This window comes from Siphateles boraxobius, unplaced genomic scaffold, assembly GCF_051911475.1.
Source record: "Siphateles boraxobius isolate OS27281-9 unplaced genomic scaffold, OSU_SipBor_1 13, whole genome shotgun sequence".
Classification (NCBI taxonomy): Eukaryota; Metazoa; Chordata; class Actinopteri; order Cypriniformes; family Leuciscidae; genus Siphateles; species Siphateles boraxobius.
In genome coordinates, this window is record NW_027508733.1 from 24,865,001 (window position 1) to 24,892,216 (window position 27,216).

General features: G+C 37.4%; 2 protein-coding genes across 2 annotated transcripts; both read left to right on the forward strand.

The window, feature by feature from the left end:
- The first annotated feature begins 2,377 nt into the window (after positions 1–2,377).
- On the forward strand, positions 2,378–12,115 carry capn8 (calpain 8). Its single transcript, XM_077226778.1, has 21 exons — positions 2,378–2,698; positions 4,028–4,097; positions 5,844–5,962; positions 6,152–6,285; positions 6,487–6,655; positions 7,118–7,201; positions 7,285–7,370; positions 7,449–7,523; positions 7,601–7,761; positions 7,855–8,024; positions 8,564–8,575; positions 9,499–9,710; positions 9,886–9,922; positions 10,158–10,223; positions 10,319–10,376; positions 10,516–10,580; positions 10,999–11,067; positions 11,240–11,318; positions 11,567–11,683; positions 11,796–11,854; positions 11,945–12,115. Exons 1-21 carry the CDS (start codon positions 2,462–2,464, stop codon positions 11,966–11,968), a joined length of 2,103 nt encoding a protein of 700 aa, XP_077082893.1. The 5' UTR covers positions 2,378–2,461; the 3' UTR covers positions 11,969–12,115.
- Positions 12,116–15,002: 2,887 nt separating this feature from the next.
- On the forward strand, positions 15,003–26,487 carry capn2l (calpain 2, (m/II) large subunit, like). The gene is made up of 21 exons (XM_077226809.1): positions 15,003–15,284; positions 17,288–17,357; positions 18,151–18,269; positions 18,660–18,793; positions 19,733–19,901; positions 20,022–20,105; positions 20,187–20,272; positions 21,308–21,382; positions 21,492–21,652; positions 22,632–22,801; positions 22,969–22,980; positions 23,121–23,332; positions 23,413–23,449; positions 23,532–23,597; positions 23,687–23,744; positions 24,007–24,071; positions 24,209–24,277; positions 24,391–24,469; positions 24,558–24,674; positions 24,761–24,819; positions 25,808–26,487. The coding sequence occupies exons 1-21, from the start codon at positions 15,048–15,050 to the stop codon at positions 25,829–25,831; spliced, it is 2,103 nt and encodes a 700-aa protein (XP_077082924.1). The 5' UTR covers positions 15,003–15,047; the 3' UTR covers positions 25,832–26,487.
- Positions 26,488–27,216: the final 729 nt, after the last annotated feature.

The window sequence follows — 27,216 nt, forward strand, 5'->3', positions numbered from 1 at the left end:
ACAGGTGGAACTGGGGAAGGTGGAGTGTTTCTGAAAGCGCGTTGCAACTGCTACAGCAAATACTGACCAAGTGTTTGAAGGTTGAGCAGCGAGCTTATTGCTGTAGGTTATTGCTGCTGCTGCTGCTGCTGCTGTTGGTTATTGCTGTAGGTTATTGCTGCTGCTGCTGCTGCTGCTGCTGTTGGTTATTGATGCTGCTGTTGGTTATTGCTGTAGTTTATTGCTGCTGCTGTTGTTATTGCGGTTGGTTGTTGCTGCTGCTGTTGGTTATTGCTGCTGTTGATTATTGCTGTAGGTTATTCATGCTGCTTTTGGTTATTGCTGTTGGTTATTGCTGCTGTTGGTTATTGCTGTAGGTTATTCCTGCTGCTGTTGGTTATTGCTTTAGGTTATTGCTGCTGCTGCTGTTGGTTATTACTGCTGCTGTTGGTTATTGCTGCTGTTGGTTATTGCTGTAGGTTATTCCTGCTGCTGTTGGTTATTGCTGTAGGTTATTGCTGCTGCTGCTGTTGGTTATTACTGCTGCTGTTGGTTATTGCTGTAGGTTATTGCTGCTGCTGCTGCTGCTGCTGTTGGTTATTGCTGTAGGTTATTGCTGCTGCTGCTGCTGCTGCTGCTGCTGCTGCTGCTGCTGTTGGTTATTGATGCTGCTGTTGGTTATTGCTGTAGTTTATTGCTGCTGCTGTTGTTATTGCGGTTGGTTGTTGCTGCTGCTGTTGGTTATTGCTGCTGTTGATTATTGCTGTAGGTTATTCATGCTGCTTTTGGTTATTGCTGTTGGTTATTGCTGCTGTTGGTTATTGCTGTAGGTTATTCCTGCTGCTGTTGGTTATTGCTTTAGGTTATTGCTGCTGCTGCTGTTGGTTATTACTGCTGCTGTTGGTTATTGCTGCTGTTGGTTATTGCTGTAGGTTATTCCTGCTGCTGTTGGTTATTGCTGTAGGTTATTGCTGCTGCTGCTGTTGGTTATTACTGCTGCTGTTGGTTATTGCTGTAGGTTATTGCTGCTGCTGCTGTTGGTTATTGCTGTAGGTTATTGCTGCTGCTGTTGGTTATTGCTGTTGGTTATTGCTGTAGGTTATTGCTGCTGCTGCTACTGCTGCTGTTGGTTATTGCTGCCGCTGCTGCTGCCGCTGTTGGTTATTGCTGCCGCTGCTGCTGCCGCTGTTGGTTATTGCTGCTGTTGGTTATTGCTTCTGCTGCTCTTATTGCTGCTGCTGCTGTTGGTTATTGCTGTAGGTTATTGCTGCTGCTGCTGCTGTTGGTTATTGCTGCTGGAACTGCTGTTGGTTATTGCTGCTGCCGCTGTTGGTTATTGCTGCTGCTGTTGGTTATTGCTGCTGCTGCTGTTGGTTATTGCTGCTGCTGCTGTTGGTTATTGCTGCTGCTGCTGTTGGTTATTGCTGCTGCTGCTGTTGGTTATTGCTTCTGCTGCTCTTATTGCTGCTGCTGCTGTTATGGCTGTTGCCGTTATTGCTGCTGCTGGTGGTAATTTCTTTTGCTGCTGCAGAGCAAGTACGGGACTTGCCACTGCCAATACATAAACGGCACGCTGCTGTGAGAAAGTAAGACCTGCTGCTGCTGTACAATATAGCACACATGAATAACCTGTTGCATATCTATACAGGTGGAACTGGGGAAGGTGGAGTGTTTCTGAAAGCGCGTTGCAACTGCTACAGCAAATACTGACCAAGTGTTTGAAGGTTGAGCAGCGAGCTTATTGGCTACTGATAGAGCAGGAACGATTTAGCTGTGCCCTGTAGAGAATGATGTGATTGCAAGCAGATTGAGTTAAGGACCTATTAGTCTTCGCCATTAACGCATGACAGACTTATTTATCTCAAAAATATTTTTATATAATTAGTGTCAATAAGCAGCAGCTTCCCAATGTGACAATATGGGGGATACTTTCACAAAAGTTCAATGTGTATGTTTTGAGGAGGCAACAACACTGTAAAAGCTTTTTTTTTTTTTTTTCCAAGACGTTAAGATATGAATAGAAACTGCATTTCATAACCAAACCCAGAGAAATGCTCATGGACTAAAATTGTGCAAATCAGCCCACAGGTCTCCCAAAGAACAAAAAAAGAACAATAGAAACAAAAGAGGTTTTTGAGTGTTGTGTATTGTGAATTTAGAGTGTTGTGTATTGAGTCACTTTATACAAGACACATGTTACAGTGCAATTACATTGATAAGTACTAACGTATTGAAATGAAAATACTTTGGAAAGCGTCTGAAGTGATAAGGTAATGAAAAGCATAAACTTGTTTAACAGTTTTCTTCACAAGGTTACATGATGCTAAACCAGCGTAAAAGCAACACCTGCAATCCGCTGACAGGTGAGTGTGACTCCGCCCATGTTCACCATATAGCCGCTCTCACATTAAAACCAGCATCAGTCTCACACAAACACTCACACTCGGCAAGATTCAGAGACAGAGGACGACTACAGGGCAGCATGTCTAATATTGCAAAGGTTCTTTCTAGGAGGCAGGACAGAGGAGAAGGAGTGGGAACAAATGAGAGTGCGGTTCCCTTCAATAAGCAGGACTATGAGAGCCTGAAGCGGGAATGTCTGGCGAAAAGAACCCTGTTCTGTGACCCGACCTTCCCTGCTGAATCCGACTCTCTGGGATACAACGAACTCGGGCGGTACTCCTTCAAGACCAAAGGAGTGCAGTGGAAGAGACCAAAGGTACAGTAATGTTCTCTGTGTGTGTATGCGCTTCAGATAAACCCTACGTTATGGGGACAAAATGTCCCCACAAAAATGGCAATATTTGAAATACTTGACCTTGTGGGGACATTTTTTGATCCCCATGAGGAAAACAGCTGTAAAACCGTACAGAATTATGTTTTTCGAAAATGTAAAAATGCAGAAAGATTTCTGTGATGGGATTAGGGGATAGAATATACAGTTAAAAAAATCATTATGTCTATGCAAAGTCATGTGCGTGTGCTTTCTTTGCACAGGTGGAGTTTAGGTAAATATAAAGGCGTGTTTTTGTGATCTTTGTTTGTTTTATAGAATCTTTTTTTTATAGAATCTTAAAAAAAAACTTTTTACCTAGTCACTTAATTAAAATAAAAAAAGAAGAGTAAAATAAAAAAGGTTAATTCAAGAGTAGTAAGGTAAATTGAAAATATTAATGTCAATATTAAATAATATTATATATGAATCATATTTTTTATATTATTTTTGTCATCCTTGTGTGTTATAATGTTAATAACATATTTTTGTAGAGTATTTTTTCAAGTCTTTAAGGTGATATTTCTATTCACAAGGAACAATGGGAGGAGTTTTAGTAATTAATAATAGGTACTATAAAATAAAATCATTTTTAAAATGGTAAAATTGAAAATGTATGTTTAATTCCTGCCTTTACATTTTAATTAAACCAAAGTGAAACAAAAATTCCAATAACTTCAAGTAAAACGTTCATTGCACTTTAACCACTTTGAATTGAATTACTAAATCAAGCTGAAATTCAAAGAGAAGAAATGACAAACATTTGAAACAATAATAATTTAGAAAAGGAACAACATATAGGTCTATACAATTTTAATTAAAATAACATAATAAATATCTAAAAAAATTATCTAAAAAGAAAAACGTTGATAGGACATGAACATTTTTACAGCTTATCTGATATGCAAAACATGTTTTGTTCTGTACTTGTTCATGCATAGATACGCTCACTATGGTAACCGACGGCAGCTCAGGTTTCTCTTCAGGTGTGAGAAGGATCTTTGTGCACGCTTGTGTTTTTGTGTGTGTGTGTGTGTGTGTTGATACTTACAACAAGCATACTCTCTGCTAATCGGTTTGCATTGTTATATAAACAAACACACTTTTATCTGTATTTTTTTCTTTTATGAGTACAGTAGCAACCACACAATTAATCAACTGAACCTTTTAAATGCGCTGTTTGCTAAGAGCAAATAAAACATTGTTACTCAGGTGTACCATTGCGAAACATAATAATATAAGATGTAATTATTCGCAAATTTTCCATTTTTAAAGGAGCTGTGCTCCAACCCCGAGTTCATTGTGGACGGCGCCAAGCGGACAGACATCTGCCAGGGAGCTTTAGGTAAGAAAAGATCCTTTTGGTCACAATAGTGTTCGGGTGTGGCCTGTGGATAAATACAATGAATCATTTAGGATTCTCACCAACATGGTGGTCAATACAGGTGAAGACATTATTACTGAAGTGCAGCATCAACAAGCATGATGAATCCGGAATATAAGGATCGGTTTAATTTTTTTTATTATGATATCAAATGAGGTGTTTAGTTACCTGTATCTGCTTTAAGTTGACTTGAGTACACTGTCCTCCACCCTAAACTCACACAAGACTTGTATTGTGCGGAGCTACGCACCATGACTCAACGAATATAAACCCTTTACATGTGGCTTCACAAATATTTAAAAATTCATAATATGATAAATTAACACAATAGAGTCATTTTGTTAGTTCAAACAAAAGAGACATGTAAAATTTTACAGAGCCCCCAAGAGGAAATGGTCATGGAAGAAATATGAGATGGGAAGAACAATTATATTTCATAGCATTTTTCGTTCCCCCAAGAAATTCCCAGCAAATGCAAAGTTATACAGGGAATGTGATATTTTTGCAAGAGAACACAAAAGTATGGAGCCCCGGCCTAAAGGGACATGGTGGTAGAAAAAAACTGGGCTGGACGGCGCCAGCGGTGAGAGCTCTGGGTTGGACTGCCCCCGCGGTGAGGGCTCTGGGCTGGACGGAACCAGCGGTGGATGGAACTCTGGGTTGGACATCGCCAGCTCAGGGTCGAGGAAGGACCGAAGCGGAGAGTGGTGCCGGCGATCACCTCTAGCACCTCCTCTCCTGCTACCACCACGGGTTCCAGAAAATCTAGCCAGACGGGTTCCCTCAAACGATTGTTCAATCCTGATGGAAGGAGACTCGGGGGATTTGGCCGCCATGATCTCCTCCGTTTGATAGGCCCATAGCGCAAAACATTGAAAAATGTTCATCCGTGGAGGCACCTTTTCGGTCTTAGAATCCCCCTCTTGATGGCTGGGGAAGAGACACGAAAATTCTTACCGCTGGATCTAGACATGACGGAGTCCTTCTGTCACGATCCACACACGGGAAACAGAGAGATCCAATTGCAAGTAAGAATTTATTGGGGAAATCCGTAATCGTACATCCAGTCCAGGCAGGGGTCATAAATCCATAAACACGATCCAAAAACATAAAACAATAAACAAACAAACAATCACAAAGCAGAAACAGACCTCAGATGTGGTTTGAAGAATAACAAGGACTCCGTAACAAACACTAAACAGGCATGGTATTTATACACAGAACAAGACAATCATAATGGGGAACAGCTGAGTGCAATGAACAGTGATGAGCGCAGACAAGGATTGTGGGAAATGCAGTTCCAAAAGTGAATGACACCGTGGGGAAGGAGGACCTCTAGTGGACACCAGGGAACATAAACCAGACACTGTGACAAATACATGCTCAATTGTTAGTGGCAAGTAGTTAAGAACAAAGTATGGAGCAATAATAATAATGATGCTACCTTAGCAACCACTAATTAACGTTACCTCACACTACAAGTGCACAACTTCTGTTGTGGAAAAACATGGGCGTTGTTAAAGACTTAAGCTTGAAGGTTGTAGGTTCAAACCCCACAATGGTTGATCCGTGAACCATCAGCATTGAGCAATACATATACGCCCAGGATACTCATTGAGCAAACCACTGAAGACCAGCTTGAAAGTTTATTTGTATAAAATCATTAGCTCAAGGCACAGTGAATATCTAATGATAATACATTGGCAGGTGACTGTTGGTTGCTGGCAGCCATTGCATCTCTGACTCTGGATAATGAGATTCTGGAACGTGTAGTTCCACCTGGACAGAGTTTTACGGAGGACTATACTGGCATCTTTCACTTTCAGGTCAGAACATACAAACAGTCTGAGTCCACATTGAAGATCTGGGATTTAAAGTCTAATTTAAACCTGGGGAGAATGGTCAATACTTCATTCAAGTATTTCTTAAGATGCACCATATGATCATATTGTAATTTCAAAATGATAGATTTAAGGGACACTGTCAGACTGAAGGTGTTGTTCTCTTCTCTTCAGTTCTGGCAGTTCGGTGAATGGGTGGATGTGGTCATTGATGACCGATTACCCACCCGAGATGGGAAGCTGCTGTTCCTCCACTCCGCCGAGGGCTCTGAGTTTTGGAGCGCTCTACTGGAGAAGGCCTATGCAAAGTGAGTGTGTGTGTGTTTATTCATCAAACTTCACCTGGTACTACTTACCTGAACTGCAATGTTGAACATCATACGAGTCATCCGAAATGCTTGGTAAACACTCTGCCTACAACCACAGCCTACAAAATACATATTGTTCATACAACATCACATATCCGTGACATTCCAACCGGTGACGCCGATTTCTACCTTGTTTTGAAGGGTAACCGGGTCATATGAAGCTCTGTCTGGAGGTACGACAACTGAGGGTTTTGAGGATTTCACTGGAGGCATCGCTGAGAACTATGAGCTGAGCAAAGCTCCTCCGTACCTGTTTAAGCTCATGCAGAAAGCACTGACGCTGGGCTCATTACTGGGCTGCTCCATTGATGTGAGTCATATTCCACTTCTGATGGCTTTCATTTCATTGCATTTTGAGCTGCAATAACTTCTCTATGGCAAGAAGAAATAGTTGATTAATACATAATACTGAGTAAGTCTTCAGATAAATGTTTTGTTGGAGCTGTGGTATACTTAACAAACACACTTTAGATACCTAAAGCCCTTATTTATGAAGATCCAGATTAAAGCTGGTGACTAATTTTATTTTGAGACAGAACAGTTTGCATGTGCTTCAATGATGTTTTGCAGGCGACTTAAGAATACTTGCCACATATGCAAATAGGTTAGTCTCACCCATATTTAAAGGATTTTGTGTGTGGAAATATCAACTGCTAGGTCACTTGTGGCTACATATTTAGGGAAATCTTACTAACCCAAACATTTTAAATAGTTGTGCCATTGCTCTAATGTGGGAAAAGCGAATAGAAATAATTATTTAATTATTGAGCAGATTTCCAGTTCCTATGAGACGGAGGCGGTGACGAGTCTGAAGCTGGTGAAGGGTCATGCCTACTCCGTAACGGGCACAGAGGAGGTCAGACATCGCCACTGATTCTGAAATATGGATTCGATAGGAATAATTTGAAGTAGATCTAATGATTGTCACTTTACATGCAGGTTCACTTCAAAGGTAATCCGGTTGAACTGGTGCGTATCAGGAACCCATGGGGTCAGGTGGAGTGGACGGGCGCTTGGAGTGATGAGTGAGTTCCCTAAACAGATCATGCTAGTTCAACATCAGTCTTTAAAGTCCTGTAAAATGTTTACCATTTCTTCCTCAGTTCAAAAGAATGGGATAGCATCCAACCAGAGGAGAAAGCTAAACTGGATTATTCAGCTGAAGATGGCGAGTTCTGGTAAGAGAACTTGAGATTTTTTAACCCCCAACAACGTAACAAATACCTTGGTTGACGAATCTTCCTCGCCCCGTCAGGATGGCGTATTCTGACTTCATACAGCAGTTCTCCAAGCTGGAGATCTGTAATCTGACTCCAGACACTCTTTCAAGTGAGGATGTGAGCCGCTGGAGCTACAGCCAGTTTGAAGGCTACTGGAGGGTGGGCTCAACCGCAGGAGGTTGCAGGAACAACCCAGGTATATCAAATCAACATGCATGTGTTTGAAACCAAATTTGGTTTTAAAGTTGTTTTTGCTCCACCGTCCAACCATTTGGTTTCTCCTCTCTAGCTACATTCTGCTCAAACCCTCAGTTTGTGATCAAGCTGGAGGATGCAGATGATGATCCCTATGATGGAGAAGATGGATGCACTTTCCTTGTGGGTCTAATGCAGAAAGATGGTCGTAAAGACAAGCGGTTTGGACGTGACCTGAACACCATTGGCTTTGCCATCTATAAGGTAACTGGTTAATTACAATAAGTAATAACATTGCAACTGGAGACCAACATTACCATCAACACCAAAAACAACTTCACAACCAACAGTACCACCAACCTTGCAACCACTTGTTCAACAGTCTTGGTTCTAGAAGTGTCTTTCATATTCATTTTCTTCATACAGCTTTAAAAAATTCATGAACCAAACAATCCTGCTGCGAGATTAATCACTAAAATACAAAATTTGATTTGAAGCAGTAAAGGAGGCCTATTTCAAAATGATGAGTGGTGCAGATCTTCACCTGGTGTTTGACTTCAAAAGAATGTTTTCTTAAATGATGCTGAAATTCTGATTACTTGCCTCTGAGCTCATAGTTCATCTGTCTGGAAATATAATCTATTGAGAATGTGATTTTATTTCCAGAACCCGACTGTTGTACACAATATATACAACACATTTTTCCATGAACATAACCATCAACATTACCACAGAATATTTTTTATGGTGAAAATGTATGAATTTGAACATTGAATAATAAAATATTCTTTGGTGTTTTTCAGGTTCCAGATGAGGTGTGTATGAGCTCTATGTTTTGTACATAAGAGTAACTGGACACCACAAATGTAACCAGTCATTCTTTCATACTATGGAGCCCCTGAAGGGGCATGGTGATGCTAAAAAATTAGAAATTATTAAAAAAAATATTTCAATGCTTTTGCGTTCTTTGCAAAACTCTCTCCTTTTGGGAGAGAACACAAAGTTCCTTGAGGGAAAGCAATTCTTTGGGAGAGAACGCAAAGTTTGGGGGAACGCATTTTTTGGGAGAGAACACAAAGTTTCTTGGGGGAACGCAATCCTTTGGGAGAATACGCTGGGGAACGCAATCCTTTGGGAGAGAACGCAATTCTTTAGGAGAGAACACAAAGTTTATTAGGGGAACGCAATCATTTGGGAGAGAACTCACAAGTTTCTTTGGGGGAACGCAATTCTTTGGGAGAGAACGCAATCCTTTGGAAGAGATGCAAAGTTTTTCAGAGAAACGCAATTCATTAGTAAAGAACGCAAAGTTTCTCGGGGAACACATTCCTCTGGGAGAGAATGCAAAGTTACTCAGGGAAATGCAATTCTTTGAAAGAGAGCGCAAAGTTTCTCAGAGGAACGCAATCCATTAGGAAAGAACGCAATCCTTTGGGAGAGAACGCAACATTTCTCGGGGGAACGCTATCCATTGGGAGAGTTTCTGGGGGAACACAATCCTTTGGGAGAGAACGCAACATTTCTCGGGGGAACGCTATCCATTGGGAGAGTTTCTCGGGGAACACAATCCTTTGGGAGAGAACGGAAAGTTTCTTTGGGGTACGCTATTCTTTGTGATCGAATGCAAAAGCATTAAAACATGATTCTCTAACATACTATTTCTTATATTTTTTTCCATCACCATACACCTATATGGAACAAGTTTTCAGATATAATTTCATCCATGTTTGTGTTGCAGTTTAAGGGTCGCAACAATATTCATCTCGGTCCTGACGTACTGCTGCGTCAGCGGTCCATTGCAGGGAGCAGCACCTTCATCAACCTGCGAGAGATGAGCGAGCGCTTCAAACTGCCTCCAGGTGAATACGTCATCATCCCCTCCACTTTCGAGCCGCACCGCAAGGGAAGCTTCATACTGCGTGTGTTCACAGAGAAAGAGGCTGGTGCCAAGTGAGTTACAAACTGTTCTAGTTTTAGACCACATGTTGGTGATGTTGCACGGGTTCTGTCACAAACACATCTGCTTGCTATGTGTTTGTCTGACCAATAAATCATTGTTCCTTAAACATTCTTGTATTTGCATCCAAATGCATGATGAATGTATTTCTGACTCTCGTCCCTGCAGCCCGATGGATGCAGAGATCAGTGCAGATATAAAAAGGGTGAATTGATAATTTATCATTTACAAACATAGAGTATATTATACACACACACACACACACACACACACATACACACACACACACACACACACACACACACACACACACACACGCACTCACATATATATATATATATATATATATATATATATATATATATATATATATATATATATATAATATATACATATACATTTTTTTTTTTTTTACTTAAAGTATATTTTTTCTTTCCCAGCAATACATATCCGAGAGTGATGTGGACCCACATTTTAAGCACCTTTTCAAACAGATTGCTGGAAATGTAAGGCACATGATATATATACTGTATTTTTATTTTTTGGGGGGGTAATTATCATTTTATTTTTCCCAGTTGCATGATCTTAACTTACTCTGCAGGACTCAGAGGTGTCTGTGTTTGAACTACAGCAGACCCTGGACAGTGTTATATCGAAACGTAGGAAAACACACTTTTCTATTTATATATGAATTTATATAAATATATAGATATTTGAATTTGCATTTGAAAGCCCCTTGAAATTGTTCAACAGTTTGTGCTGGTCATTTTTTTCAATGTTTTGTGGTATTTCACACAGGAACCAATCTGAAGACAGATGGATTCAGTATGGAAACCTGTCGCCACATTATCAGCCTGCTAGATGTATCCTTACCTCGATAATATGAATGTATAAATCCTACATGGATTAATGTAGGGATTAATAATATTTTTTGTCAGCCAAACCTCTTTGACTTGAGATTTCAATAATTCGACAACACTTTCACATGGTCACGTTTTTCTGATGACTATTTCCTATATCTTATAGAATTCTTTTTTTATAAAAATAGTTTTGTTAAGTGTTATATTGATTGTTTTTACTTTAAAAATATTTATTTATTTTGATTTTACATTTAGTTATTAGCTTTTCATCAACTCACAAACTGCTTGCGATTTGAGAATCTCATTAAGGAATTTAAACACGGATTATCTAAATGTTCAAGTGTGCACAACAACACTAGCATCCTTTCATTGTTCTCATGTAATCATCATAACCCAGCTATGACCTTTGACCTCAGTCCAGAGAGATGGCAGCGGCAAACTTGGCCTTTTGGAGTTTCACACACTGTGGATAAAGATTCAGAAATATTTGGTATAATATATATTTTGGTATAATATTTCAGATCAATTAAAAAGAAACTCTAATAACCGACAAGATATATTGTGCATTCCTACAACAGAGCAACATGTTTGTTCTGATCAATTCCTAATTTTTTACTGGTGTTTATTATTGAATGTGGATTTTCTGTTATCTACCTCACCAGGAAATTTTTAAGAACCGCGATACAGACAACTCAGGCACAATGAGTTCGCATGAGATGAGAGATGCCGTGAAGGAAGCAGGTAATGAGTCTACTCACTTAAAAATAACCCAACGAATAACCCAACAAATTTTAAGATAACCCAACATAACGACCCAACATGCTTACACCAATGGTTGGGTTAAAAAAATAACCCATCGTTTTTTAGTGTGTATGTTAGACAGACCATTGAAGACAATTAATTAAGAATAATTTTTTTCTAAAAGAGTATAATAATAAATAGATCGTAATATAGAGTGAAGTAATGCTTGCATGCATTTTTCTCTACAGGGTTCCAGCTGAACAACGAAGTACTTCAGGTGATAATCTCACGTTATGCCAATCAGCAGTACGCCATTGACTTCGATTGCTTCGTCAGCTGCCTGATTCGCCTGGAGATGCTCTTCAGTAAGTTTGGCTGAAAATTAACCAGAATGTTTAAATAAACTGCTAGGAATGGAATTATGACAGTTTGTTTATTAGTGGTTTACTGTAACATTTTCACCTGTGCTCTACACAGAAATGTTTAAAACGTTCGATAAGAAGGAGACCGGGAAAATCGAGCTGGATATCTTGCAGGTGATGCACAAGTGTGAACATGGATTTTGATTTCTCTATCTTCTCGATGTAGCGTTATCAATTACAGATTTGTTGTTTTGTGTGTTGCAGTGGCTCTGCTTGACCCTCAGTTGAAAATCCACTTATCATAATTTCACAAGAAGCCCATTTCCTGCAATTAAACTAAGGAGGACACAGCAACTAAAGAACTGAACTGCTTTCGAAATGCAATTGGTTTTATGGTGCTTATCTGCTAAAAATAAAACTATTTGCAATAATAAAGACGACTTAATAATTTTTTTTCATTATTACAAAGTCAGTCATTTTGATGATTTTATGTCCTGTTTACAAATAAATACCATAGTTTCCACCAAAATAACATAGCCTACATTGTGCGGTAAATCACCGATAGACTAATAGGTCTAGCATTGAATTATACCATGCATGGTATAGTGGTACAATGGTATCTTGTTAGCGCATACAGACAATTAAATTAACATATTATTTTTTATAGGTGGTATGTAAACGTGCGCCTTCCGCTTTAATAGTAAGAACAGAGTGCACTACACGCTATTTGCAATACAAACGAGAGTAGGCTACTTATGGTCGATGATAAATAAAATGTTTGTGGGCTACAGCTCAACTGAAACGGCATAGGAAACTTTACATTCAAGCTGAAAATGCCCGCATAGGCTACACAAAAGTTGTAACCTACTTATAGCCTAAATCAATTTGACGATGGAGATTACCGTATAGACATGAAATCAATTTCTCTGCCATCACAATATTCCAGCAATTATGTTGAACGCGACGCATGCTCCTGTATTTTCTCTCTCGGCTGTTTCGAATCAGAAAGCTTCGATTCGCGAATGAATTACTTGAGAGTCGGTTCTTGTTTGCAAATCTGACTGAAGCGTTTGAATCAGTTTCTCGATAAAAAAAGGATGGTGCACATTTAGTGGCGTGCACTGGTGGGGGGCTCAAGCCCATGGCCCTTTTGTCTCAAAATGTATTGTGCCCATAGACTGTAAAAAAAAGATTTATTTATTAGAGTTATTAGTATTTTACCCCTCTCTGATAATTGTAAATAATAATAATTGTAATTATTTTTATTATAATAAATAGATAACAATTATACACAAATACAAAAAAAATTCTATAAACCATTTTTTGGCGGAAGTTTTAAAACTACAGGAGCGGCAAGTAACGTTAAGCTAATATGGAAAAGTTACATTTATCCTACCATACTGTAACAGTTGTGGCAGCATGCGAGTTATGCTTATCTAAAATAAAAGTATAACTCGATTTCAGTCGAAATATGTCTGACAATGTCAGTCGTTTTTATCCAAGGCAAGTGTTATTAGCTTGGGAAAATACATCTAGTGAAATGAAATCTTAAATCCATGTCCAACTCTAAATTGTAAGGAATTTATAGCTATCTTTGATTTCATTCAAAGTATGTAGGCTATTTTATGCATATAGAGTTAGCTATCAATTAGCAGTAGCTACCACTTTACAATAAGGTTTCATTAGTTAAATTTGTTAACATGAACTTATAATGAACTGCACTTCTACAGCATTTATTAATCTTAGTTAATATTAATTTCAGCATTTACTAAAACATTATTAAAATCAAAAGTTGTATTTGTTAACATTAGGTGATGCACTGACTGTGACATAACATGACCAAACAATTAACAGGTGTATTATTATTAACCAAGATTAACAGAAACACATGTTACACATGGTTAGTTCATGTTAGTTAATACATGAATAATAAACTAATGAAACCTTATTGTAAAGTGGTAGCTACTGCTAATTGATAGCTAACACTATATGCATATAATACATACATAAAATTTACAACATCAACAAAACTAAACGTGAATTCCTCATAATTACCTTCTTGGTTTTGTTTGGTAAAGTAAATCATATTTAATAATATTATAATAATTTCCCTATTTTCGTTTGATGTGTTATGCATTCTGATTGTATCAACATCTTTTCACAGAATGCCAAAGAAATAAAGGATAAAAAAAACAAGGAACTCTTTTTGTTGTTGGCCTTTTTGGTCCTTTCGCCCCTGAGGAGGTCTGTGCACGCCACTGTTAAGGCTTATATCAAAATAGGCTATTAGCATCCATCCATAATACCTCCACAGTAGCATATTTTTGAACGATAATTTCTGAAGATTTTGTAAAGCTGTGTCATAAGAAGTCTTTTAGAGTTTGAAGCTGATTAAACGTGTGTGGAATGTATTGGATAGATGGGTTTTGTTTTCAACAGCCTACCACAAGAAACGTATAGCAGTCACGTTGACAACATTATAGGATACAATCAATTTACATCCATTTCAAGTGCTTTTCTAGCCTCTGTGTTTTACAGCGCTTTTTTTGTTTTTAGTGTGTTGCAAAAGATTTATGTATTAATTTAAAATACTTTATAAAAGATTTTTGGTTTGCAAAGCCCACTTCTTCTTTTTCTTTCTTCTTTTCCTAATAAATTACATAATTGCATAATATAGATTTGTGTTTTTTTTTTATCTTTCAAATTACATTCTGAAAACAACACAACACAAAAAAGCAGTTCATCATGCACCCAAGTTTTCTATTAATACAGGTTTCTAAATATTTCCCAAATAATCTTGAAAAAATATAATAAAACATGCAGAATTGTCTTTTATTCCAATCCACAAAATTCCCAAGTATATGAAATGTTTTTTTTTTTTTTTTTTTTTTTTTTTTTATAATAACGGGATAAATCATATGTGGGCTATTTTATGTTGGATACTTCTTTAATTCTGTTATTGATAAAAAAAAAATTGTTTTGCATTTTCCTTGCTTTGACCCAGATCCTTTTACGTGTTAAAGGTTGTAATGACATCACATGTTTAATATGCGTTCATCAATGAAAAGGGGAAGGTTGTAGGTTCATATAGGCTAACGTTAGTTTTAGTGGGTAGGTTCAGGGTTTGTATAGTTATTACCCAGTTACTGTAGCCTAATAACTATGGTAGGCTGTGTACATGGGGAACGGGACTGTCGGCTAAAAGTGCTAGCCTACCAAAGTTTTTTTCTCTTTTCAATATAGCCCTATAGAACTTTTTTGCACACTTGTTCACTGACGAACGCCCCTGGCCACGCCCTCTCCATTAAACGCGCTTTAAGCTGACTGAGGTGTGCTCGTGTTTTCACTGTTTGACATACGAGCAGAGATGTCAGGAATTGCGGCGAAGCTCCAGCAAAACAGGGCTCGAGCAGCGGGCATCGGTACCAACGCTCAAGCGGTCAAATTCCTCAACCAGGACTACGAGGCGCTCAAGCGCGAGTGTCTGGAGTGCGGACGCTTATTTCAGGATGACACGTTTGAAGCCAATACATCTGCGCTCGGGTTCAATGAACTGGGACCAAACTCCTCTAAAGTCCGCGGGGTTGAGTGGATGAGACCAAAGGTGGGTGTAACACAGACCTTTTATATTTAAAATATTTAATAATAATAATTTAAAAAAAATGAAATTGCACCTATTGTAGCTATTCCATGTTTTGATATCTTTGGCATGGACATTTCCCATATTCGCATGTTTGAAGTAGGCTATTCATAACCATAGTAACACATACTGGACATTCTTTTCAGACCAAGTTCAAATCTCAACCTAGTTTTGCCCTAGGCCATTACACCTTGCTCATCTTGTCTTAGATAAGTTGTTCTGTGTTCGGTAATTATTACTCTGAAGCTCCCTGTATCTGGGTGTGTTCACCATCATTTGTTTTTTGAGCCACTATGAACAGGAAGCTTCACTTGTCCATAGTTATTATAGGTCAGTCAGATCATTGTACTGAAAGATGAATGTGACTTCAGGAAAAACAAATACACATCACATCAGTGTGTTTTCAAAACCCATCCAGGCAGCCATGAAAGAAAAAATAAAGTCTACACAATGACCATGTAGAGCCAATACTTGTTAGTCGGAACCTGACAAACTACTTCAGTGCCAGACAGACCAGGAAATTATAGGAACATATCCTCCCCCAAGAGCAGAATCATTTTAAAAGCTGCATGCACTGCACGTCATGCATTACTGGTTGCCAGAAGACCTTTTAGAGCCAATTAGAGTAAATATGATCCTTACAGCTGGGATGATGGATGGTTATTGTTGTATTCAAGAATGGTGTCAGTTAGACTCACAGCTTTTTTTGCAACTGTAGTAAAACAATTTTTAGAATAAATATTGTGGCCTAATGGTTAGAGAGTCGGACTGCAGGATTGATTCTCAATACTGGTAGGAAATGACTGAGGTGAACTTGAGCAACGCACCTAACCCCCAATCGCTCCCTGGGCGACACAGCAAAATGTGTCGGTGTGTGTGGGTGGGTGTGTGTGTTCACTACTCCTAATGTGTGTGCACTAACTTGGATGGGTTAAATCAGAGGACAGATTTCGAGAATGAGTAACCATCCTTGGCCTTTAAGTGTCACTTATTACTTATTATTTATACTGTAGGTTATAAGTCATTAGAAAACCTTTGAGATTTCTTGAGCGCTCTGGTTATTAAAGAACACAAGATGCACTTGTCCATTTCCACAAATAAACTTGTGTTCATAATTGGCTAAGGCTACTTAAGAAAACTCCCATATTTTTGTAGTAAAAACTATTTTATTTATTAGTATTATATACTATTAGCTATTATATAACACCTAGCGTTAAAAGTAGCTTGTCCATCAGAGGTCTTGACCTTGATAGTATAATAATTTTGAAAAACTGTTGGACTGAAATTCAGGGTTACATAAAAAAAATCATAACAAATTTGTAATAAATAAATGAAAACAATTGAATTAATAATAAACGAAAAAGCTAATATTTGACTATTTCCAACATTTTTCAACCCTGTTATGACTTGCCCCCTTATAGAACATGTAACATTCATTAAAATCATAACACCTAAGAAGAAACAACATTTGGTAGGAGCACAAAATAATCTAATTTATAATAATTTTAATTTGTACATAAATTTCAGAGTTGACTGCTTAACCATCCAACCCTGTGACTCATGTTATTGTAATAAAAATGACCAATCAAATATTTTTCTTTAAGGTAAATGTATACAGACCGAATTCTAAGCTAATTTTGCAACCCTGTTACTGCATTTCTCCCGTAATAGAAAATGTAACTTAAAATTGTAACACCCAAGAGGACATATCATTTGGACCCTTCCAATGGCGGAAGGGATCCGCTTTAATAAAAAATGACCAAGCAAATATTAAAATAACCACAAAATACCTATCACCTTCTGAGTTATATGTTATTTGATTTTTCTACCCCCTTACTTGGCCATATTTTGTTTCCTATTGTATGGAAAGAGCCATGTGTCTGATCATGTTGATTCAGCAATTAACTCATCTCTTGTTAAGGTCAGCCTGTGATTACTGTTTTTGAAATGCATGTTTTCTCATCCAGCAACTGACGTCCAACCCAACGTTCATTAGTGGAGGAGCGACCAGAACTGACATCTGCCAGGGTGCTTTGGGTGAGTCCATCCACCTGTAATATTAGCCTATTGTTGAGCTGCTGAAACTTTAGAAATGTTGATAACAAAAGATCATGCATAGAACTGTCCCATATAGAATGGCCATCTGAAGACACAAAAGCATCTTTTCTGGTTGAGGGAGTTTGAAAATCATTAGATTTGCACAGGGAAACACCCTGTTTTAACACACTAATTCAATATGATCCCTTTTTTTAAATATTACATTGTCTATTTCCTCATATCTGGGAATTACAAAGAACTATTATGAAATGGAAATAACTACCAGGCTCAGTAGAATCTGTGGATGGAACAGAATTCCTATTGTAGAATATGGAAAAAGCAAAACCTTTTTGTCTATTTTGCAACTTTAAATCCCAAACAAACACATAAACACACCCTGTCAAACCTGCTTTATTCCATACAACCCAAATACTTTTGTGCTTTTTCCCTATCTTGAATCAAACGCCACAGTTTTCTCACATACAAACATGTCCCTACAGTTTTCCACTTTATCTGAAATTGTTTGGCACTGATAAGAATCACAATCATGCTGAATTGATGCAAATGAGTTTGCAAAGTGTGTAGGAATAATAGGATAGGCGTTGTCCCGAAGCATGGGAGAACAACAAAAAGCTTAGGTCGATGAGAATTTACGTTTCATTAATGATATCGCAGCATGTCATTGTTGAAGTTTTGCTTACAATAGTGAGTTGTAGATAACATGTTCATTTGAGTTCAGCTCATTTAGTTTTTGATCACAAAATGATATCCCATCTCCCTACTGGTTTTCTAGGTGACTGTTGGCTTCTAGCTGCCATCGCTTCTCTTACCCTGAACCAGGACGTCTTCGGCCGCGTCGTCCCATCTGGTCAGACTTTTGACGGAGACTACGCTGGAATATTTCATTTCCAGGTTAATAGCCTCTCGTCACATAAAAGCCAACAAACCACTTTTTATGGGCACTACAAATACAGATTATTTTAATGTTTAAGTGTCTGCTAACTGATATCCTGAACCAATGTTTTATTTTCTTTTTATTTTTTAACATACTATTAACATAATATACATAATTTATTTTCTTATTAATTAATTTATTTGCACACTCAGTATTAATATTTTTGTTATTTATGATAATTGTCTCCAATCTTAAAGTAAAGGTTATTAAGCTACACATTCCTCTCTTAAAAATGATATTTGTTACCATGCATTCAGAAACGGCAGCGGTGTTATATCTAATTGACATTTTCCATGAAGACGTTCGTCAAACGTTCCGTCGTTCACATATGTCCACGTTCTCTTCAGTTCTGGCAGTACGGTGAATGGGTGGACGTGGTCATTGATGACCGTCTGCCTGCAAGAAAAGGAGAGTTGCTGTTCGTCCACTCCGCCGAGGGCTCTGAGTTTTGGAGCGCTCTGCTGGAAAAGGCCTATGCAAAGTGAGTATTTGTAGATTAAAAGTATTTGTAGCTCAGTAGATTAAAAGTTGGAGCCTCAAACTCATTTACACTAATAAAGAAATGAAGTGAAGAACCTTTAATATCCATAGAACCTTTCCATTCCACAAAAGGTTCTTTAGAGTATTAAAATCTTTATACTTAGGCTGTTTACACCTGGTATTAAGATGCATTTTGGTTGATCGGATCATGACGCTAAATACAGGTGTAAACGGGGTCTAAAACGTTTTTAGTTTGTCCACTTTCGACCACTTCCAAAGGTAGTCGAAAACGCAATAGACCGGATTGCTTTCGTAGTGTAAACGCTCATGTGGTCGAATACGTTCAAACAGACACACAAGACACCTACTCTCCGCATACTGACCTAACGCATAAACATTAAGGGAAGCGCACTAGCTAGACAGGATTTAAACTTTGTCAGCTAAAAACCCAAGTTTAGTTTGGAGAAAAAAACTTACCAAGCACAATATTGTCTGACTATTCCTGATTTCTAACACACACTCACCGCGTTCGGTCTTGCTTATGTTTATCCTTTGTCTCCGGTCGTGTTCATATGTAAATTGCTCTAGGTTATTTCATCCATTAGATCGAAAGATCTGAAAAGGCCTAGATTTACCCACCCATAGACCCTCCCCTCGAAGCAATGAGGACAGAAGGGGTCGAAAGTGGACAAATAGACAGATTAAAACACCAGGTGTAAACGGGTATGTGTCTCCCTCGTCTACTAGTGATCCGATCGACCAAAACGCATTTAATAGCAGGTGCAAACAGGGCCTAAGAAAAATGGTTCTTTTAAGAACTTATCACTGAAAGGTTATTTTGGAAACCAAAAATGGTAGTGGTATTCTTAAGAGTATAGCATGACTAAATGGAGTAGACTTCCTCAAAAATAAAAGCGAAAAACTACTTCCTTGTCCTCAGGCTGAACGGCAGCTATGAAGCGCTCTCTGGGGGCACCACCACAGAGGGATTTGAGGATTTCACCGGTGGCATCGCTGAGGTCCACGAATTGGCGAAAGCAAGTCCAAATCTCTTCAAAACCATCCAGAAGGCTTTGAGCTGGGGCTCACTGCTGGGCTGCTCAATTGACGTGAGAAACTTCATATTTATGTGTAACCTTGTAATTATTAGCAGTTTGTTACCAGATCTGTTATGTAACTGTCATTTAAAGTCCTGTGTAACTGGTTCTGTTTTGTTTCCGTTTGCCTAGATTACAGACACTGCTGATTCAGAGGCGATTACTAGTCAGAAACTGGTCAAAGGACACGCTTACTCGCTTACAGGAGCCGAAGAGGTCGGTGTTGAGGAGGATTTGTAAGCATTTCTATGTCATTGGTTTGCATAGATCATTAAATGTTGCCCGGTGTCTGCCCAGGTGGAGTACAGGGGCGAGATAACCAAACTGGTCCGGATCAGGAACCCCTGGGGGCAGGTGGAGTGGACCGGACCCTGGAGTGATGGGTGTGTAAACCGGTGTTGGCTTCAAAACACACAATGTGACATGTCTGCAAATTGATTGGCACATAAAGCTATAATTCTGGAATCCGTTTGAGGAAAAGAGGTAATGCAGGTTGGTGTTGTGGAAAGTAACCACACATGATGTTTCATTAAACAAAGTTCGGGAGGAGCACGTTCAAATAATCAATCCAATGAACTTGTCATCAACAATTATCATGCCTATCCCATCAGCATGAGAGGAAGAATATATATATGCACTCAGTCGATCAAATATGCATACCATTTATTCTATCTGACTTATTTCTAAGTGTGAACTCATGAACCACCTATGGCTCCTTTTGGACATGTTTACTATGGGAGCGACCTGAGTTGCTATGGGAACTCTGTTTAAGCCCTTGTGCCCTCAGGTGTTGGAAGAACAGGTTCAGTGCAAACCCATCCTCCTCGTCACGCAGAGTACACCTAACAACTCAATAAAGCTCTTCCTCATTTCACAACTAAATCAACAGACTATAACATACTTAACCCATTTACACTTAACTCATTACATTTTTAAAATGATTTTTATATAATTTATATTATAATATATATATATATGTTGTATTTTACAGTATATTGTTTAATACAAAAAAATAATACAAAAAAAATGAAAATGAATGAATGAAGAATCCTGTGTCATGGTTTCCACAAATATATTAAAGGGATAGTTCACCCAAAAATGAAAATTTGCTGTTAATTTTGATGCTGAAAATTCAGCTTTGATCACAAGAATATAAACAATAGAAAACAGTCATTTCAAATTGAAATCATATTTCACAATATTACAGTTTTTACTGTATTTTTTATTAAATAAATGCAGTCTTGGTGAGAATAGGAGACTTCTTTTAAAAACACAAAAATCTTACAGACCCCACACTTTTGATCAGTAATGTGTATTTACAGTACATACATAGAAAATAGCTTTTTTTTTAAGCTTGATTTAACAATTTAGCTATAATGACCTGCAAATTCACTAAAGGTCATGTGATTGGCCTATAGGTCGACAGAATGGCGTCAGGTCAGTGACAGTGACCGTGAGAAACTGAACTCCAAAGCAGAAGATGGAGAGTTCTGGTAATCTATGAATAATTTATTTATTCATTTTTCTACATTTTTATATAGCGTTTTTCCTGTTCTGCTGTCTTACAGTAGATCATTGACAAGATATATCTCTGCATTCCAGGATGTCCTACTCTGATTTCCTGCGTCATTACTCGCGGGTGGAGATCTGTAACCTGACACCTGATGCTCTGTCAGACGACAGCGTCAATAAGTGGGCGCTGTCTAAGTTTGATGGCAGCTGGAGGAGAGGATCTACTGCTGGAGGCTGCAGGAACTTCCCAAGTAATTATCTGAATCTACTGCCTGATATATTACATTATATTATATCAAAGTGAATCTTTTACCAAGAATACAAAAAACAACAAAAAGCAAAACAAAATAATACTAAACAAAATCAACAAGAAAGAAAAATATATATATATAAAAAACAACAGCAAAAAAACACCAAAAAATAAACAAAAGAATATTTAAAAAAAAACAACAACAGCAAAAAAACTTTAAGAAAACTAAACAAAACAAAAAGAAAATAGAATAACAAACCAAAACAACAGCACAAAACAAGGATACTAAACAAAACTGCAAAAAAAAAAATGAACAGAAGTATACTCAACTAAAACAACAACAAAAAAAACTAAACAAAACAAAATAATAATAGGAAAACAAAATTTAACAAACAAAAACAACAAAAAGATACAAAAAAACAGCAACAAAAAAGGTATTGTCAACTAAAACAAAAGCAAAAAAAACAACTAAATAAAGAAATAAACAAAAACTAAACTAAAAAGAAAACAAGAATAACAAACCAAAACAGCAAAAAAACAACAAACAGATACTAAACAAAAACAGCTAAAAACAAAAATATACTCAAATAAAACAACAGCTAAAAAATAAACAAACAAAAACAAATAATAGGAAAACAAAAGTATATGAATCAAAAACAACAGCAAAAAACAAAAAGATACTAAACTAAAACAACAGCATAAAAATAGTAAAAACAGTTCAAAAATAATAAAAACAAAAGTATACAGGTACTTAAAAACAAAAGCAAAACAAGAAACAAAACAAAGGATATTCAACAAAAAGAATACTAACTAAAATCAACAAAACAAAAGGATACTCAATAAAAACAGCACAAAAAGAATATTAAACAAAAACAATAAATTGTCAAACAAAATGATACTAAACATTAATGTGTAATATTTTAAAGTACCATTCATTACAACAGAAGCCATGTTTTTTGACCTCGTTTTGTTCCTGGCAGACTCTTTCTACATGAACCCTCAGTTCTTGATCAAGCTGGAGGAGGAGGACGACGACCCGGCTGATAATGAAGTGGGATGCAGCTTCGTCGTGGGTCTGATCCAGAAGAACCGTCGCAAAATGAGAAAGGCCGGAGAGGACATGCACACCATTGGCTTCGCCATCTACGAGGTGAGCTGCCTAACACGGTCTACACACTGGAATACACTCACACAGCCAGACTTCGGACTTTCTTCATAGTCGGATCCAATTTCCAGAAACTGTCAGAAGTGATAAGAACTGATTCACAAACATAAGCATATTATAAATAACTATATCTCTCTTATCGTTGTCCACAGGTTCCTCAACAGGTATGGACTGCACACACACTGAAGCACAAAATGACCAGAAATACAGTACAAATTCCACTAGTGTCTTCATCAGTTCCTCTTAAAGAGACAGTTCGTCCAAAAATGAACAGCAATAATCAAATTTCTTGAAACTGTTGTAGTTTGTCGGGCAGAGGAACGCCCACCTGGATCGCAACTTCTTCATGAGACATGCCTCGGCGGCCCGTTCGGAGACCTTCATCAACTTGCGGGAGGTGTGCTCTCGTTTCTGTCTGCCCCCCGGCGAGTATCTCATCGTCCCGTCCACCTTCGAGCCCAACAAAGATGGAGACTTCTGTGTGCGCGTCTTCTCTGAAAAGCAGGCAGAGTTCCAGTGAGTTCCTGGATTCATTCTGGCCCACAATAAGATAACGAATGTTTACGTCTCCTCACTGAAATGTGTTTGTTTTTTAGAGAGCTTGATGACCCTGTTAAATGCAATGTTCCAGAGGTACATTTTTGCACTATGTTCAGAATTAATATAATACTGTATTATGACACAAACATGCATTACTTTAATTTTAATCGTGCAGATTGATGTGAAAGAGGGTGATATCGACAGCCGGTTCAAGGGTCTGTTTGGACAGCTCGCCGGGGCCGTGAGTATTGCAGGATAATGATTTAATTATGCTATTTTGGTTCATATACATTTTTCTAAACCACATCCAATCATTTCCCCTTCCACAAGGACGCTGCAATCTCACCGTTTGAGCTGCAAAATATCCTGAACAAAGTGATATCTAGACGTAAGCTTTTTGACACTTTTTACAGGCCAGATTACATTTGTAAAATATATAGTGAATCATGTATTTATATAGTAATATAATTAATTCATATAATATGTGATTTATTTAAAAAATAAAATAAATAAACAATTTGCAACAATAAATAAATGTAAATAGATAAATTATGTATTTATATAAAATGTATTTATTTACATTTATTTATTGTAGAATAAGAATAATATATATATATATATTGACCAATTTTTTATCTTTTTTTTTTAAGGCAAAGACATTAAAACTGATGGATTTAGTTTGGACACTTGCCGCAACATGGTCAACCTACTGGATGTATCCTTTTGAATAGATGCACAAGATTTGATGGACCGGATCAGTTTTACTAAAATAATTAGAAATGACGCAAAGAACGTTTGGTTGATGTATTTCTACTCTGTTCTAGTCTATTCTTTCCTTTATTGATGTCTCAGAATGACGGCAATGGAAAACTGGGCTTGGTTGAATTTAAAATTCTCTGGACTAAAATTGAGATGTACCTGGTGTGTTTTCATGCTTCTATCATTTTCATTTTTTGTACAATCCAACTTCGAAAGCGGGAGGTAGTTATGAAATGTCGTAACATTGCGTTCTGCCTGTGTTTGTGCTCTGTCAGGACATTTACTGTAAAATTGACATGGACAAGTCAGGCACAATGAGCTCTACGGAGATTAGAGAAGCCGTAGAGAAAGCAGGTCAGATCTTGTGTCTTAAAGGTACAGTCTTAAAGGTACAAAAATGTCAATTCTGTTATCATTTAATGTTTTTTTTGTTGTTGTACAGGCTTCTCTCTGAGCAACCCTCTACACCAGATCCTGGTGGCGCGCTACAGCGACTCCAATCTCACCATCGACTTTGACAACTTCGTGAGCTGTATTATGCGTCTCGAATGCATGTTCAGTGAGTGTCTGATAAAGAGCACCATTTGAATAAAGACTGATATATGTAAATTGTACATTTATATATATATAAATTCTAATTTGCAGAAATATTTAAAATGCTGGACAAGGACAAGAATGGCACAGTAGAGCTGAACATGATGGAGGTTGGTTTCTTTGTTAGTTATGCGAGAGTCAAAAAAGACTATTGTTTTATTTCTTTATGACTGTAATTCTAATTCACATTTCTACACGCTTGGAAAGGAAGGTTCTGGGGTTCTTGACTGAGTTTTGTCTTATGTTTAATGGGTTATTTCATTTTTTTTCTAGTTTTAATGTATGTTTACGAGCTGTTTAATTCATTAAATTTCATTGAAATAAAAAATGAACTAGCATATAATTAAATAATTAAAAGTAAATCCATAAAATGATCCCATGATGGGGACCTTAAAATGTTCTAAATGAAGCGCCTGACAGAACCTTTTAAGGTTCTATATAGAACCTTCTTCCACAGGCCCGTTCACACCAAGGAAGATAACTATAACAATAAAGGCGTAGTTCTTCAAATCATTGTAAATATAAAAAAATAGCAGAGTTCACAACTATTATAACGATAACGGCACAGAGAATGAGCTCAAGCATTTAAAGCGAAAGACGACAAATCTGCAGCGCACGCTTATAATAAACAGAAGAATATCATCCGCTGGTGTGGACGCCAATATACTTATTGTTGTAGTTTTTGGTGTGAATGGGACTTAACAGTGTAGAAATGGAAGGTCAAGTTGAGCGCATTGCATTGTGGGATGCAGTATTCCATCTTTCAATTCAATGCACAATACAGATAATGTGCTTACTGTGCACAGTATATACATACTGCACTGTAAAAAAAATATATGATCAATAAGTTATGACAACATATGTTTTTGCATTGCTTTAACTCATCAAAATAAGCAATTTTATACAAGTTATACACGATTAAATTTTTTAAGTCAGTTTAATGTAATTTAAGTTGAAATGACTTAAACATCCAAGTTGGTTTTACTTAAAAATGTAAGGCAGCAGTGTTGCAGCAACAGTTCGAAAATTAGAGTATGCTTTTCCAAATATATCGTTCCCCGTCGATTGACTCTAAAAATGTCTTTTGTCTCCCTCCAGTGGCTGAATTTTTCCATGCTTTGAGGAAAATGTGCAGATTCTGGACCGCTGGGAGATCTGACTAGTTTCTTATGCATCGTACTTACATTGACATCAACTGGAATTACTAAGAGACAGAAGGAAAAACTAAAAACTAATGTCACTATTTGTGTCATAATGTGAAACACAATGTCATTCTTGTGCAGTTACTACAAATCATATTATGGTGGTTCAGCTTGTTAGTTATTGCTTGTTTTGTTGGACAGTTCATAGAAGGATAAATACTATAAAGAATACTGATAGAAGAAAAATACTATGATGATAGATGACAAAAATATGTTAGATACAAACGTCCGGTTTATGTTTCTGTTTCTAAAAATTTAATCATGAAAAAAAAACCTAAAAACTGTGATTCAGAGTGTCATGTCTGAGAGAAAAGAGACAGTTCATCACCTGAACAAAACTATCCCAAATCGTGGACCTCATACTCATACAAGATAAAGGTGTGTGGTTCACTTTCCATTAAAACACACACACACACACGTATGTGTGTGGTCCTGGTAAACCCTACGTTATTGGGTCAAAATGTCCCCTCAAGGATAATTATACCATTAATTTCTCGCTAAACAAGAATCAAAACAGCTTATAAATCATACTAAATAATGTTTTTTGAAAATTTTAAATATAATAATGTGCATAAATGTGTGTTTCCCTTTTTGTCTCTCATCTATTCTCCTTTATAAAACTTAAATGTCAGTTACAATTTCAACTGATTGTACATGGATGTTACCGGAAGCCAGTGATTATATTTTCTTACAAAAACGCATCGCTTTGCTTCAGAAGGCCTTTATTAACCTCTTGGAGTAGTATGGATTATTTTTATGATGAATGGATGCACTTTTTTGGCTTCAAAAATCTAAGTTACCATTCACTCCTATTATAAAACTTATAAGAGCCAGGACATTTTTTAATATAACTCAGATAGAGTGTAGGGCACCACCTGTCACTTTTGATTCCCCATAAAAGCATAAATACCATAAATTCCATAACCCCCACCCTTCCCTCACTTCGAGACTGGACACCTGCATGTGCACCTGTTCCGGCCATCTGTTTATCACCTCCACTAGTTCCCACAGTTCCAGAGGGATTTATGGGTATGTGTGTTTTTGAAGTGTGCTTGTTCGAAAATGGTGAAAAAAACATTCAAAACAATACATTTTAAACTTTTTAAGGATGACAGAGTCAGAGATAAGAACAGTGTTTTATTTATTAAAGAAAAGGTTTTTTCACTTACATTTGAAGAAAATGTGTACTTTCACATATATTAAAAAAAAGACATTAAAATGCACAATGTTTTACGGTCCGTTGTTAAAGAAGAACAAAACTCTTACGCAGGCCCGTGAAACGCGACCACAACATCCTGAATCAAA

Bases quoted from the DNA above. Each gene is read 5' to 3' on its own strand.
- capn8 (XM_077226778.1), top strand. From the start codon at position 2,462: ATGTCTAATATTGCAAAGGTTCTTTCTAGGAGGCAGGACAGAGGAGAA. The intron at 6,656-7,117 runs GTGAGTCATATT...ATTATTGAGCAG, and splicing joins TACTGGGCTGCTCCATTGAT to ATTTCCAGTTCCTATGAGAC. The intron at 10,377-10,515 runs GTAGGAAAACAC...TATTTCACACAG, and splicing joins GGACAGTGTTATATCGAAAC to GAACCAATCTGAAGACAGAT.
- capn2l (XM_077226809.1), top strand. From the start codon at position 15,048: ATGTCAGGAATTGCGGCGAAGCTCCAGCAAAACAGGGCTCGAGCAGCG. The intron at 21,653-22,631 runs GTAATTATCTGA...TGTTCCTGGCAG, and splicing joins AGGCTGCAGGAACTTCCCAA to ACTCTTTCTACATGAACCCT. The intron at 23,450-23,531 runs GTACATTTTTGC...TTAATCGTGCAG, and splicing joins TTAAATGCAATGTTCCAGAG to ATTGATGTGAAAGAGGGTGA.